Source organism: Lepisosteus platostomus, chromosome 3 (assembly GCF_059453375.1).
Source record: "Lepisosteus platostomus isolate fLepPlt1 chromosome 3, fLepPlt1.hap1, whole genome shotgun sequence".
Classification (NCBI taxonomy): Eukaryota; Metazoa; Chordata; class Actinopteri; order Semionotiformes; family Lepisosteidae; genus Lepisosteus; species Lepisosteus platostomus.
Window position 1 is genome coordinate 8,614,071 of NC_142613.1, and position 13,817 is coordinate 8,627,887.

The 13,817-nt window shown below is 45.4% G+C and overlaps 2 protein-coding genes across 2 annotated transcripts; one reads left to right on the forward strand and one right to left on the reverse strand.

Annotated features, from left to right (window-relative positions):
• Positions 1–1,242: 1,242 nt before the first annotated feature.
• ciao1 (cytosolic iron-sulfur assembly component 1) lies at positions 1,243–6,168 on the reverse strand. The gene is made up of 7 exons (XM_088624256.1): positions 5,734–6,168; positions 5,064–5,212; positions 4,821–4,932; positions 4,187–4,275; positions 3,211–3,412; positions 2,523–2,610; positions 1,243–2,170 (listed from the first exon to the last, which is right to left on the reverse strand). The coding sequence occupies exons 1-7, from the start codon at positions 5,870–5,872 to the stop codon at positions 1,936–1,938; spliced, it is 1,014 nt and encodes a 337-aa protein (XP_088480382.1). The 5' UTR covers positions 5,873–6,168; the 3' UTR covers positions 1,243–1,935.
• Positions 6,169–6,390: 222 nt separating this feature from the next.
• Positions 6,391–13,267, forward strand: tmem127 (transmembrane protein 127). The gene is made up of 3 exons (XM_088624257.1): positions 6,391–7,310; positions 9,581–9,745; positions 10,004–13,267. The coding sequence occupies exons 1-3, from the start codon at positions 7,067–7,069 to the stop codon at positions 10,312–10,314; spliced, it is 720 nt and encodes a 239-aa protein (XP_088480383.1). The 5' UTR covers positions 6,391–7,066; the 3' UTR covers positions 10,315–13,267.
• The last annotated feature ends 550 nt before the right edge of the window (positions 13,268–13,817 follow it).

Consider the following 13,817-nt stretch of genomic DNA (forward strand, 5'->3'; position numbering starts at 1 on the left):
GACCTATGAGATCTTATTGTTGAAAGATGCCGATCAGCAGAGGGATAGAAAAGAATTTCAAAGGCATTACATCATGGAACACTGTAAAGACCATCATTACGAAGTGGAGGAAACACCAGGACATTGTAAAGATCAGGATGTCCCTCCAAAACTGATGACCGGGCAAGGAGAAAGTTCATCAGGGAGGCTACCAAAAGGCCAACCGCACGAGTTTATGGCAGTAACTGACCACTCCCTGCATATCACAACCATTTCACATATTCTCCACAAGTCTGAGCTATGGGATAGGGTGGCAAAAAAAGAAGCCATTTCTCACAAAAAAACATCCACGCCCATAAACAATTGCAAGAAGGCACATTCAGTCTCCTAAAACCATGTGGGATGTCTTATGGTCTAATGAGCCCAAGGTAGAACTTCTTAGCTTTAATTCCAAAAGATCTATTTGGTGCAAAGCCAACACAGCTCACCACCCAAAGACCACACTGCCTACTGTCAAGCATGGTGGTGGCAGCATCATGATAGGGGGGGGTGCTTCTCTTCAGCGGGGACAGGGGCTCTGGTCAGGACAGAGGGGAAAATGAATAGCTCCAAATATCAAGATATTTTGGTGCAAAACCTGCTGCCCTCTGCTAGAAGCTGAAGTAAAAGAAGATTTTCACCTTTCAACACAACAAGCACAGCCAACTCAACCAAGGAATGGCTTAAAAAAAGGGAAGATCGATGTCCTGGAATGGCCCAGTCAGAGCCTGGACCTCAATCCAGAAAATCTGTGGACTGACCTTAAGAGGGCTGTGCACAGGAGATCCCCCTGCAATTTGACTGAGCGTGAACTCTTCTACAAAGAAGAGCGGGATAGAATTGCAAAATCCAGGCTTGCTACGTTGATAGAGACCTATCCAAACAGGTTTACTGTTGTAATCAAAGCAAAAGGTGCTTCCACAAAGTATTACTTAAAGGGTGTGCACACTTATGCCATCAAGGCATTGAAAGTTTTTTTTATTTGTAATTATTTTTCCTAAAAAGGATAGATTTGTTTTTCACTTAAATGTTGTTGGTTACAAGATCTTATTAAGGGTGAAAAAAGGTCTGACATGGTTTGTCTTGATTTCAGCCTTCACATCAACAACAGCTGAAATTTCAGTTGGGGTGTGTCTATACAACTGGACTGCCTTCCTGGAAAATTGAGAAGCCACAGATTTTCTAATCTAGCATCATAAATAAAACCTTTTTAAATGAGCTTACTCTGGTGGAATTGCATTTTATTCTACATGCCAGAACGCTCAGTAACAGTGCATTTTTGTTATTTAACCGGAATTAATGTGCAGTTTTCAAAACCAGTGAGAAGAAAAGCCTGCCTCTTTAGCGACATCATCCAGCCTCTTCACCTGCGGAGCAGTTTTATTTTAGTGTCCACTGTACATTAAATTGCCTGTTGTAAAATATATGCATAAATGTGACATTACTAAGTAAAGTTGAATCTTTTCAAGTCACAAAAAATCCTTAGACCCGCGCCGGATTGTCATTTTACAGTGCCATTATCATCAGTTAAAAATTAACACACATTGCAAACATATGAAAAAGCGCTTGGGTTGGTCCTTGCTCGTCTCCCTTTCAAGACCAAAAATATCCTCACAGCAGTAACAACTCAGAAAAGCCTGGTATGCCAAAAATGTACAAGAGAAATGAAACATACCTGTGCTTATATAAAATAATATTCAGATGATGTGATCTTCACACAGATTTCCCCCAAATCAACCACTTTCACCGGATTGCAAAACTAAAGTAGCCTTGTTTGTGTATTTTTTTTAACACTGAGGCAAACGGGGAACTGGAATTTCCATCAGTGGCAATTTCCTGTTAGTGCTGAATATGCTTGCTGAAAGTATCTCACTGGTTGGTTTTTATTGGTTCCTGCCTCACAGGAGGCCAGCCCCATCAGGCCTGGGATTGGTAGCTCCAGATGCCAATCTCCCCATCGTCACTGCAGGAGGCCAGAAGCCCCGCCTCCTTGGGGTTCCAGGCCACACAGTTGACATCCTGTGCGTGGGCCTTAGCCACGTGGCCCATCAGGGAGAAGGTGGGCTGGTGGGGGTCGGAGGAAGACTCCTCCTCGAACACGCGGATGGCATCATCGCCGCAGGCTGTCGCTATGGCGCCAGTCAGGTGACACCTGGCAGCACAATAGAGACAGTTGTCTTATACCAGTGGTATACAGGAATTCTGGGAAATTCAGACTTCCGCCTGCACTGAATGATGGAGGCAAAAGTCTGTTTCTAGCTTTTCTGACATACAGTGGCTGTGGTCTAAAACTATTTTAAAAAAATCTATAAAAGTTGCTATTTGGTTTTTAGGTCTAAATGTCTTGGCAGTGGGACTGGACTGAAAGTCTCGGGAAACAGTGGGAAAGGAACCTGTAGCCATGTGGGAAGATGGAAGTGCATCTTGTTCATCTATTTCCACTATAGAGTAAAACAGTGTTTGTTTCTCCCTTAAACAGTACCAGTTGGGAGGAGGAATCTTACCAGGAAATGTCGTAGATGGTGCGCGTGTGATAGCCGGACAGAGTGCAGATGCACTTCCAGGTGGGGTCAGTCCCACTGCACACCACTCCTGCAAAACACACACCGTTTCAGACCCAACACAAACCCTCCTCATCTGACATCACCCGTCGTGGCTCTGTCCTACTGTGCTATTTGCTTGGATTCAGCTGTTATTTTAATGTTATTTTAATATTTTAACGTTCCAATTTTAATGCAAGCTGCTAAACAATGGGCACATGGCAGGATACACCATGGGTGGGACACCAGTCGAGCGCAGGGCACACACACAGACTCAAACATGCACACACACATGCCAGGACCAATTTTCACAGAAGTCAATTAGCCTACCGGTATCTTTTTGGTACTGTGAGAGGAAACCCACATGAGCATGGGAGAACATACAAACTCCTCACAGACAGCATCCCAGGTCTAGAATTGAACCCCAGAGCCCCAGCACTGTGAGGCATCAGTGCTGACCACTGCACCTCCATGCCATCCTAAGGCATTTAAGATTAGACCAAACTTGTAACATGCTTCAGCATAAAGAACAAGGGAAACCAGAAGGGTCCTTACTAATCCCCTGCAGAGGCACGTCAGAGTCCTAAAACCGAGATATGAAACAGGCTCATCTTTCCTGGACACTTGAACCAGGGGAGTGACTGCTGCAGACCTTGCTCGTTGCCGGGGCGATACTCCTTCCAGATGCGGACGGTCCGGTCATCACTGCAGGAGGCCAGCCGCTCGCCGCTCTGGTCGAAGGCCAGGCTCCACACGGTGGACTCGTGGCCCTCCAGGGTGGTCAGGCACACCCAGTCGTCATCGTCCTCGTGGTACAGCTTCACCGCGTTGTCGTAGCTGGCCGAGGCCAGGAGCTGCGTGGGGGGGGGGAGAGAGACGCACGACAAGCTGAGACCACTGGAGTTTTCAACCACAGGGCTAGGAGAGAATATTCTAGAGAGGAAGGAAAGAGCGTCCCGGCTGCGCCGAAGATTCAGCCTGTCTACAAACTGAGACGCTTACACATCACAGGCAGCTTCCAGCAAACAAAGAGAGGATACCAACTGCTAAGAGCTTAAAAGGAGAAGAGACCATTCACTCTAATTGGCAGCTAGTAATTCATGGATCCAAGGATCTCATTAAGCTGTTTCCTGAAAAAGCCCAGGGTTTCAGCTTCAATAACATGGCTGGGTAGCTTGTTCCAGACTCCCATCGCCCTTTCGGTAAAGAAGCGCCTCCTGTTCTCCATTTATATGCACTTCCATATAGACCCCTGGATTATTGGGTTTATCACATGTGACGGACAGCAGTCATTTCCCCACTCCGTCCTTACACCCTTACTTAAACCCTTCATTGAAGGGGCAAGCTGCTTTTTTCATTGTTTCGAGCTCTTAAAAAACCTCGACAGGTGCTTTTCCTTAAGATTTGGCAGATACATGAAAATCAATAATTTTCTAAATACTGGTGATAATAAAAAGGTCTTCTTCAAGCCTACTTCATTATGCACTGGATGAAAACAAGAAGGGAAGCAGAAGAGGAACAGGCCGTGGGAGAGACTGGGTCTGAGCAATCGAGAGAGAGAGGGGGATCACAGACTGCAGCAATGACAGAGCCCTACCCCGCACACGGGGAAGACAGCAGAGTCGTACCTCCTGCGTGGGGTGCCATACCACGTGCTTGACGTCCTGAGTGTGGGAGTTCACCACACTGACACACTCGTACTCCTCTTCCTCGTCCACTGCAAGACAGACAGCGGGTCAGCTGGCACGCGGCACCAGTCCAGCAGGTTTCCTTAAACCACTGTCGGAGCTCAGAAAAAAAGCCAGCCAGCTTGTGGTCCTTCAGAAATCTGGTCTCCCACTCTCGTCCTCAAGACCACCAGTCCTGATGGGCTTTCCAGTCAATCAGTGGCTACAGACCATTAATCAAGTGACGCTTGATTACATAAGCCGTCAAATCACATGACAGAAGATAAGTGGAATATTGGCACTGCCTCTGGCACTAGAAGAAAATGACTAAACATATGGGAATATTTAAAGAAAACTCACTTAAAAATGTGTATTGACTGCAACTAAAACAATTGGAGTTTGTTTTCTGAGGAAAAAATGTAAGTGCCCTGCTTATTTTTTCAAAATAAACCATACTTTTTACATCAGCCACCCTCCTCCTCTTTTAAAGAAAAAAAAAAGAAAGAGATTATTAACTTGGATTTAACAGCAGGGTTGCAGGTCGAACAGGTAAGCAAGCCCCAGCAGGGGTGAGAGGAGTCGGCGCTGTACTGACCTTCCCAGACCCACACACTCTTGTCTCTGCTGCAGGTAGCCAGCAGGGAGCCCGAGGGGGCCCACGCCACGCACTTCACCTCGTTTTCGTGACCCTCCAGAGTGGTCAGAGACTGTGACAGAAAGACAGACAAGACAGAAAACGCCCATTTTAACCGCGTTGAAAAAAACCCGGGTCCTTATCCAGGTAACTCCTCTGGGTCAGGACCTCTCTCTGCTCGGACAGGCGCTGGGCTAACGTTACCTCGAAATCGTCCTCCTTCTTCCGCCAAATGCACGTGGTGGCGTCAAAGCTGGCCGAGGCCAGGTACGTGCCGCACGGAGACCAGGCCACCTTCCGCACAGTCCGCTGGTGCCCGTCCTGCAGGACTGACTTGCACACCCAGGCATCACCTGCACAGCCACCGGAGGGAAGAGAGTAAGGGAAGAGCAGACATCCAGGGAAGAAATGCGCGGGGGAGGACGGCTGAAGAGCGTTCGCATTATCCATTTGTTTTAACATCATGCTTCTGAACTGAAAGGTAACGTTCCGGCACACATGCAGTGCCAGTTAAACTTGAGTATAAAACTTGAACTCTCCTAAATCAAGCGAATTTAAATGTTGCATGTTTACTGTCAGCTAATGCTTAAAAATATAAACGGTGAGCAGTTCCTGCATTGACAGATATATCCGGAAAGGTAGGTTAGATTCGGTATTTGTCCAGTATTTCAGATCACTTTTTACTCTTACATGCCTCAATTATGAACTGCACGTCAGTAACAGACACGTCGTGGCTCGATATGGGCACCAGGGTCTCTTTATTTTCGCGGCGCAGTAGGTCAGTTAAGCAAGCTGGCGCGCAGTTTTGTCAGCAGAGCTAAAACGACGCACAGACTGAAGCTTGAAAGTGCCCGGCGCCTGCGGGTGAACATACCTTCTCGGCCCCATATTCGAATGGCCCTGTCGCCGCCCGAAGAAGCCAGCAGGGTCCCATTGGGGTTCCACGCCACGTACCAGCACCTCGAATCTGGATGGCCGCTGAACTTTGTGACCAGTTTTAGTGAGTCTTTCATGATGATACTTATGACTACCGTGCTTTGGTGACCCCTGGTAAAAGCCGAAACTTAAAAATTGTACGCTAACCAACTACGCTGCTTCACAAAACGCTATTAACACAGCAGTTATCAGCAGCTGCTAATAACCGCCGAAGACAATCGCAGATTAACCGACGGGTTACACATCTACATTAATCCCTTTTCAGGAAATAACACCTATATTTTAATACATTCAGCCCCGAAATGTAAACTGTGCAAAAGACTTGTGCTTTTTCGCACACTCCTCGATTATGTCAGTCAGCCGAGGGGCACTCTGGGAACTTGAGTTTATGATCTGAAATAATTCAGAGAAACTATGAAGCGAAGACAAGACAGTCGACTTCACAGATGTGTAGTGGCTTATTAAGGGTCAACGAACATGGAATTTACTATTACTATTACTACGTTTCCTCTTAAAAGTCATAAAATACATTTCCGTTAGAAAGTTTGAAAATATTCAACAACTTCAACTACCAGAATTCATTACCTTCTTGGACGGTAGTTACGCCATCAGACGTCACTTGCTGTCACCTCCGGGAAACAGGAAGCACAGAAGGAGATAGGTTGTCTTTTGTTTTCCAGAGACAATTAGACGACAATTTAATGATTTTAGTGTTAGATCGGAACCGGGATTTTCGACACCGTAATTCAAGTCGATATAGACCCGATCCGGGTACAGAACTTTTGTCGATAAATACCACTACACAAAACTGTAGTTTACTACCTAGTTAAGTCTTCATAGGCCGAGAGACATAGTTCATACAACCAAAATATTCTGATAGTGTTGTTTGTTACTTAATGCGAGTTGATTGCAGTGTTTCGAATTTTAAAATCCTTTTCTGGCTAATGTTTAGCGATTACATAATATTCGAATGAATTTAACGACGTCGTAAACGCAAGACCGCTGAATGTCCTAATCGCTGTAACAAAAGGAATTCTGTGCTGTTTCCCGGCCGGTGTATACATTAAGTATCCATTCAGATCTACAGTCTTAATATAGAACTTAATCCTTATCATTTCATAGTTGAATAGTTTACCATTTGTGTGTTCGGGTTTTAAGCCTGGCTCGGGCGGGATTTAAATTAACCACTTTTAAAAGCGGCGGGCGGTTGTTGTAAACCCAGACCGCCTTCTCTGCTAGTTGCCTGTTATTAGAGCACGTCTGTGGGCGACATGTACGCGCCACCGGGACCCGGGCTGCCTGGGAGCCGGCGAAGGCGAGGGCCGGGGGGGAGCGCTCTCCCGAAGCAGCCCGAGAGGAGCCTGGCCTCGGCGCTGCCCGGAGCCCTGTCCATCACCGCCTTGTGCACTGCGCTGGCCGAGCCGGCCTGGCTGCGCGTTCACGGGGGGGCCTGCCCGCGACAGGAGCTCGGCGTAGCGGATGTCCTGGGATATGTGGACCCTAAGCTGTTGGAAGGTAACCATCGACGTACTGCACCATTAAGTCTGAACTTAATTGACTTAATTAAGTATACTGTAAAAAGGCGCCGTCCTTCGGATGAGATGTAAAACCTGTTAATAAGTTCTTTATCGTTTGTGGAAGAAGCTTGTAATAAGAATCATGTATTTTATTCAGGGGCTATTGTCATAAATCTAGGTGTATTATGTGTAACTTGTTACATGTCATTTACATTTTAAATCCCCATAAACAACATGTAATGTTGTCCAACATGAAACCTAATGGTTAAACAGCTTTATCACTCTGCAACTCCCAGCTGGCAGCCCACTGAAAGTAAGGTGTGAGCTTGACCAGTACCTGGGAAAGCTGAGGTTGCTGCTGGAAGAGGTGTTAGTGGGGCCAGTAGGGGGCGCTCACTCTGCGGTCTGTATGGGTCCTAATGCCCCAGTATAGTGATGGGGACACTATACTGTAGAAAAGGCACCGTCCTTCGGATAAGACGTAAAACTGAGGCCCTGACTCTATGTGGTCATTAAAAATCCCAAAGCATTTCTCAAATAGAGCAGGGGTGTTACTCCTGTGTCCTGGCCTTTACCAATCATGGCCTCCTAATAATATCTATGAATTGGCTTCATTATTCTGCTCTCCTCCCCACTGATAGCTGGTGTGTGGTGAGCGTTCTGGCGCACTATGGCTGCCGTCACATCATCCAGGTGGGGCTGCACATTGGTGGTGGTGGAGGGGATCCCCATTACCTGTAAAGTGCTTTGAGTGGAGTGTCCAGAAAAGCGCTATATAAGTGTAAAGAATTGTTATTTATTATTATTAATACTTTTCAGGCCTGTGCGCTGAGAAAGCTCATAGAAACTCTCAAACCTTACTATTATGAAGGAATCCTAAAATCAGAAACTCAATTTTTGCAATTTTAAACCATTTCATCCCAAAAGCTCTTTACAAATAGGAGGGGACACACTTCACTAGCTGAGTGATGTGTAGCACCCAGTCTGTACCAGCAACTCAGCCGAGATTTTACATCAGTAATGGAATTAGTGAGGACATTTAGGCAGGTGGGGGCAGCATGGGGGCACAGTGGTTCCTATTGCTGTTTCATGGAGCTGGGGTCTTGGATTCAGTTCCTGGGGTCACTTCTGTGTGGAGTCTGTATGCTCTGTCCGTGTTCGTGTGAGCTTCCTCCCACAGTCCAGGGACGTCTTGGAAAATGAGTCAGAGTGTGTGTGTTTTCCCAGTGATGGACTGGTGTCTTATCCAGGGTGTATCCTGCCTTGTGTCCATTGCTTGCTGGGGTAGGCTCCAGCTTCCCTGTGACCCTGTATGGGATAAAGCAGTTAGAAACTGGACAGATGGATTGAGGCAGACCAGATATAGGCCAGAAGACTCTTAAGTGGAACTGAAATTTGTATGGAGTAATATTTGCAGTGACTCTTTCTCTGAAGATTACAAAGGATTTTGCAAGACTATAGCGTAGGATCTTGTGTTGATGTCAGTTGTATTACAATTTGTCTACTGTCATATATAGTGAGGCACTAAGTACGGAATAAGAGCTGTTTTTCACAAAACATTTAATACGTTTGTTTGTGGTATCACCTTGCCAAAATTCCCTTGTTTTCTTGAGAAATATGTTTAGGATTTGCTATAGCAGGAACAACAGAAACGAGGAAGAATCTTTTCAAAACCAGGAACTTGAGGTAGAGCATGACCAGCAATAGCTCAAGGCCGTGTGAATTTAGGCAACAGGCTGTGGTTCTGTACGACTGCGAGTCTGGAACTGAAACCTTTGACGAGCTTTAGCTGTGACTCATTGTGACGAGACAGACAAGGCATGGCCGTCTGCAGCTGCTGAGCGAGGTTGTATTCTGCCAAAAGCCAAAGCTGTCTTTTCATTGCGAAAGATAAAACAGAGTGGATTGAGTTTGTATTTCTACCCTCTCCTGCATTGTTCAATTGGTTTTTGAAAGCAATGAACATTTGTATGCAAGTTATCCCAGATTTAAAGCAGCAGCACGCCGATAGGAGGTATTTTTCACTTAGTATTTTTTTTGTATTGAATGAAATCTAGACTTAGTTCTATTCATCCAACTTTCTTAAAGAGAAAACTGGAGTTGTTAATGACTTGGTTTTGCAGACGGAATGCAGACCTACTGAGATGGTGCACTTCCTGTTTCCTTCTCATACCTTCACTGTGACAGCGATCAGAACTGTTGTTGTTCATCCCATAAAAGAGAGAAAGACTAATTCTCCTCCGTGTTCTCTGTGCGTCCTCTGTACAGGGTACTGCATGAACCCCCAGACTGTCCTGCTGCTGCGTGTCATCGCTGCCTTCTGCTTCCTGGGCATACTTTGCAGCCTGAGTGCCTTCCTGCTGGACGTCTTCGGCCCCAAGCACCCAGCCCTCAAAATCACCCGCCGCTACGCCTTCGCACACATCCTCACAGGTAGCTGGAGCTTGCGTTTCTGGACCAGCGGGCCAACACAGGGAAGAACCAGGGAACAAGCCCAAAGAAACTGCTAATGTCATCAGAAAGGAACAGTTGCATTACCTATGGGTAGTCTTGCTGTAACATCTTGTCTTACTTTCAAGGAGTGCCGAGTAAGATCTTGGGGAAAGTGTGCAGTGGTGATAAGTGTGATATGTCAGTGTGCCCCAAAGCTGTGTTCATTCTGCTTTGTCATCCGTCTCCCCTCTCCTGCAGTGTTGCAGTGCGCCACGGTGATTGGCTTCTGCTACTGGGCCTCCGAACTCATCCTGTCTCTCCAGCAGCAGCACAAGAAGTACCACGGCTCCCTCATCTACGTCACCTTCGCCATCAGTTTCTACCTGGTGGCTGGAGCCGGGGGGGCCTCCATCCTGGCCACGGCCGCCAACCTGCTGCGCCACTACCCTACGGAGGAAGAGGAGCAGGCCCTGGAGCTGCTGTCGGAGATGGAGGAGAGCAGCGAGACGTACCCCGCTGACTATGACATTGCCAATCAGTTCCAGCCCCCTCCTGCTTACACGCCCTAAACCAGGCCTGCGCCGCCCTTCGGCCACCCCCTGCCCCCACACACGCAAACACGCACGCACGCACGAGTCAGGGGTGTGCACCCAGCACTTTACCCAGCTGGCCTGTCCCAGGGGGTCGGATCTGTACTCCACTGCTCCTGCAATTTCAGCAGCTCAAAGAGGTTCCCAGACGACCCCACCTCCCTGTCTCCTCTAACACTGGACTTTGTTGTAGCCACATCTGTAAATTGATCATCTAACTGATCGGTCCAAAACCTTGGAATGCGAAAGAACTGGAATTGGAGGGATCCAGGTCACTGAGGACCTACCCATAGGAGCCTTTTCCTAAAGCTGGGTTCACACTTAGACATTGAGGCAGAAGTATTCCATCTGGTAACTACTGAATTAGAGTCGTTATGTAAGGACGGTGAAGATTCCTGCTGAAAATGTCCTTCATGTTCTGCAATTCCTAGTATGTTTTGCCCTCCGTGTGCCATTTTTGTCTAGACACAGCCGAAGAACAGATTATAGCATCACTGGGGTCCCCTGCCCTGCTACTAGACACCCCCGATCCAGGAAGTCTAATAGATAACCCAAAATCACCTGTTTCTGAAGACTGGGAATGTTTTAGTAATCATCAAGCAATCTACAGAGTGCTTGATTAAGGGAGCTTTTGATCTTCAGATTTCTAAATTATGTTCATGTAGAAAATAGTGATTCAATGCAGGTGATTTATTCCCCGTCTTTGGTGATTGACGACTCATTGGCTTTGGTTTACTGGGGCTCTCCAGGAGTACGGTTGGAGATGCCCGTTCTAGTGCAATGCTGAAATACAAAAATTTTCAAGTTTCATTTGCAGTAATCTACACTGTGGAAAATCCTAGTATAGAGTGTCCATTTCCTGAACATTCCCCTGATTCTCTTTAAACTGCTCTAGGTGTGAATTCATCTTACCAGTCCTGTTTTCTTTCAGATTACACAATTTATATTGTACAATTCTGTACTGTGGTTCTGTACATTGGCCTGAAGTCTCGCTCAACACAGACATTCAGCCTTTGAAACAGTCAGGTCAGAATCCCAGTGGAAGCTGAAATTTATTATTCTGATATTTCACACTGGACTAAGAATTTAGGAAAAGTGCCAAAGTCTTTCTCCCAAAACTTCTCTGGCAGTTTAACATTTTGGCTTCTTTTATCATTTTCCCACAGTGCTTATATAGTACTTCATTCTCTGTGGCTCTGAGGTTGTTAAAGAAACAGGTTGCTGATGATATCCATTTTAAAAGTAGTATTTTGAAGCAGGTATTAATCATTTTCAATCCATACAGTGCAAATCACTGATATTTTAAACCGGGGGCCAGATGTTGAGGAATGTGTATTGTTAATCACCACCCTCTTTTATATAATTATTTAAGATTATTATGTTGAAAAAAAAACAGAACCCCTTGCAAAAAGAAGAGGGTTCAATTAAAGATTGTGTAGCGTTCAACAGAATTTTTTAAAGCAGCTGTATTATGTATATAGTCACGTGTCTCAGCCTTCTCACTTTGTTTTTGAACTTCGCAGTGCAAGAGACATTTGAATTGTGCCTGTGTAGTTTCTCTGTCTTGACTGTTATGCTTGGACAGCACTTTGTGGACACTCCACAGATTCCTCCAGCCCAGCAGAACCACACCTCACAGCCACGCAGCTAACAGGCCACAGGCCTTCCCAAGCCAGGACTCAAGCATTCTGTTTTACAAGAGTGAATGAGTGTGAATGACAGACTTGAGAAAACAGTGCCGTGAAAATGAGTTCCTAAAATATGTGTTGAATGTTAAAACAACAGGAGGCTTTGGCTTTGTGTTGAAAATTGTTTGAGCATACTCCTGGCTTTATAGTGTTGCTGCTTTGTCAAGCTCATACATGTTGCTTTACGCTATGGAGGTTTTGTTCTGTCTGATTTAAGTATTTTCGGATCAAAGCCAAAGTCATTGTCAATGCTGGTGTCACTTTATACATATCCATATCCATCTGTTTATGTTGTTTTTTTTTTGCTGTGGTTCAGAAAACTCAGCACTCGTGTGAGAACTTTGGGACTCGGACTGGTGTGGGAAAGTGATCCCAAAAGACTTGATTGAGTGGTGTGAAGGTGTCTGACCTCGAACAGGCAAGGGGAATCACCATTGCATGCAAAGGTCCGGGACTGGTATTTGCTAGGGTTCATTTCAGCTGTCATCGAACCTCAAAAAACCCTTTTCCCTACGTCTAGCAACTTAACCCTAAACCAGCCAATAAGTGTTAAAATCCCATGCAGCAACCTCTCTTTCCTTTCATCTAGATGTGCAAAGAGTAACAGAAGCAGTCACCCGCCAATTGTGAACTAGCTCCTTCAGCTGTTGGCTTGCCCATGGCTTTGGGGAATCGTGCATAGAATGGGCTGGTTGGGGGAAGTTGGTGAGGGTTCAGATTGCATTTGCCTCCATTGCAGTCGGAGTCGGAGCAAATAAGATCCACCCAGATGCCTTTCGTGTTGGGATCGCACAGTGTCGCGATGTGGATGGATCGGATCAGCGTTGTGCTGTCAAAGGAATCTGCACAAATCCCACCACCATTTTTTGTGGCCATAAATCACACGCTTGCCCTGTGCACTGCGTCATCTCCACAAGATTGTGTTATATATGACAGTGTAACTCCTGCATGGTTTCAAACTGACCCTCTACCAGATCGTGAATGGTATGTACGTTTTGAATTTGCAACCATTTAATATTTAATCATGGCTTTGTTTTAATTTAAAATGTATTCAAGGGGTTGTTATATTTTTATTCTCTTTTGTATTGTTCTGTTTACTATCACTGTTGGTGTTAGTGTGAGTAAATTGTGAGGTGAAACACTGATTTGTGTTCAGTCATCTGTAGGGCTTCTAATTGTTGGGTTTTGTTCTTGTTTTTTTTTTACTTGGTGAAAAAATAAAAAATATCAAATGCTGAATTCAATCGTTTGAAATAGACTGTGTTTTCTGACTCCTTCTCCTTAGCCATACCTTTTAAAAGCTGTACCTTTAAAACATTACTCTCCAAATGGATTCTTAGCCATAGATAAGACTTGATCCCGAAGGGAAACTGAGCTGTTATAGCAGCCCAGCCCAAGACAAGAAAAAACAGACATCTGAATAGACTAAGAATTAAAATAAGTACAGCAATACAAAGTAAAATAAATAGGTGTGCAAAATATGCTAAGAGTCACTGTATAACAATAAAATATGTGCAAAATTCACATAGGTATATACAGATTGAAAGTCCCACAGTATAAACAGTATATTATTTTTTTCAGAACAGTATATTATTTTTCTTCTAAATTCTCTCTCTTCATTGTTGGTTTCATTTCACACCTCCTGATTGGCCTTTCAGTCCCCTGCTCCCGCCCCTCGCTCCTGCTCTCTCCCAGCTTTTGTTCTCCCGCTACATTACCTTTGCCTACTGCCTTGTCTCTCTCACACCTGAAGAAAGCTCCACGACCGAAACCTTGTTTTCTTTCGTCTCTTTT

What these genes read in the sequence shown, in the direction of transcription:
- tmem127 (XM_088624257.1), top strand. Translation starts at nt 7,067, where the DNA reads ATGTACGCGCCACCGGGACCCGGGCTGCCTGGGAGCCGGCGAAGGCGA. An exon ending in GGACCCTAAGCTGTTGGAAG is followed by an intron (nt 7,311 to 9,580) that starts GTAACCATCGAC and finishes TCCTCTGTACAG; the next exon opens with GGTACTGCATGAACCCCCAG. An exon ending in CTTCGCACACATCCTCACAG is followed by an intron (nt 9,746 to 10,003) that starts GTAGCTGGAGCT and finishes CCTCTCCTGCAG; the next exon opens with TGTTGCAGTGCGCCACGGTG.
- ciao1 (XM_088624256.1), bottom strand. Translation starts at nt 5,872, where the DNA reads ATGAAAGACTCACTAAAACTGGTCACAAAGTTCAGCGGCCATCCAGAT. An exon ending in TATGGCACCCCACGCAGGAG is followed by an intron (nt 3,413 to 4,186) that starts GTACGACTCTGC and finishes CCCCCCACGCAG; the next exon opens with CTCCTGGCCTCGGCCAGCTA. An exon ending in TCGCCCCGGCAACGAGCAAG is followed by an intron (nt 2,611 to 3,210) that starts GTCTGCAGCAGT and finishes TGTGTTTTGCAG; the next exon opens with GAGTGGTGTGCAGTGGGACT.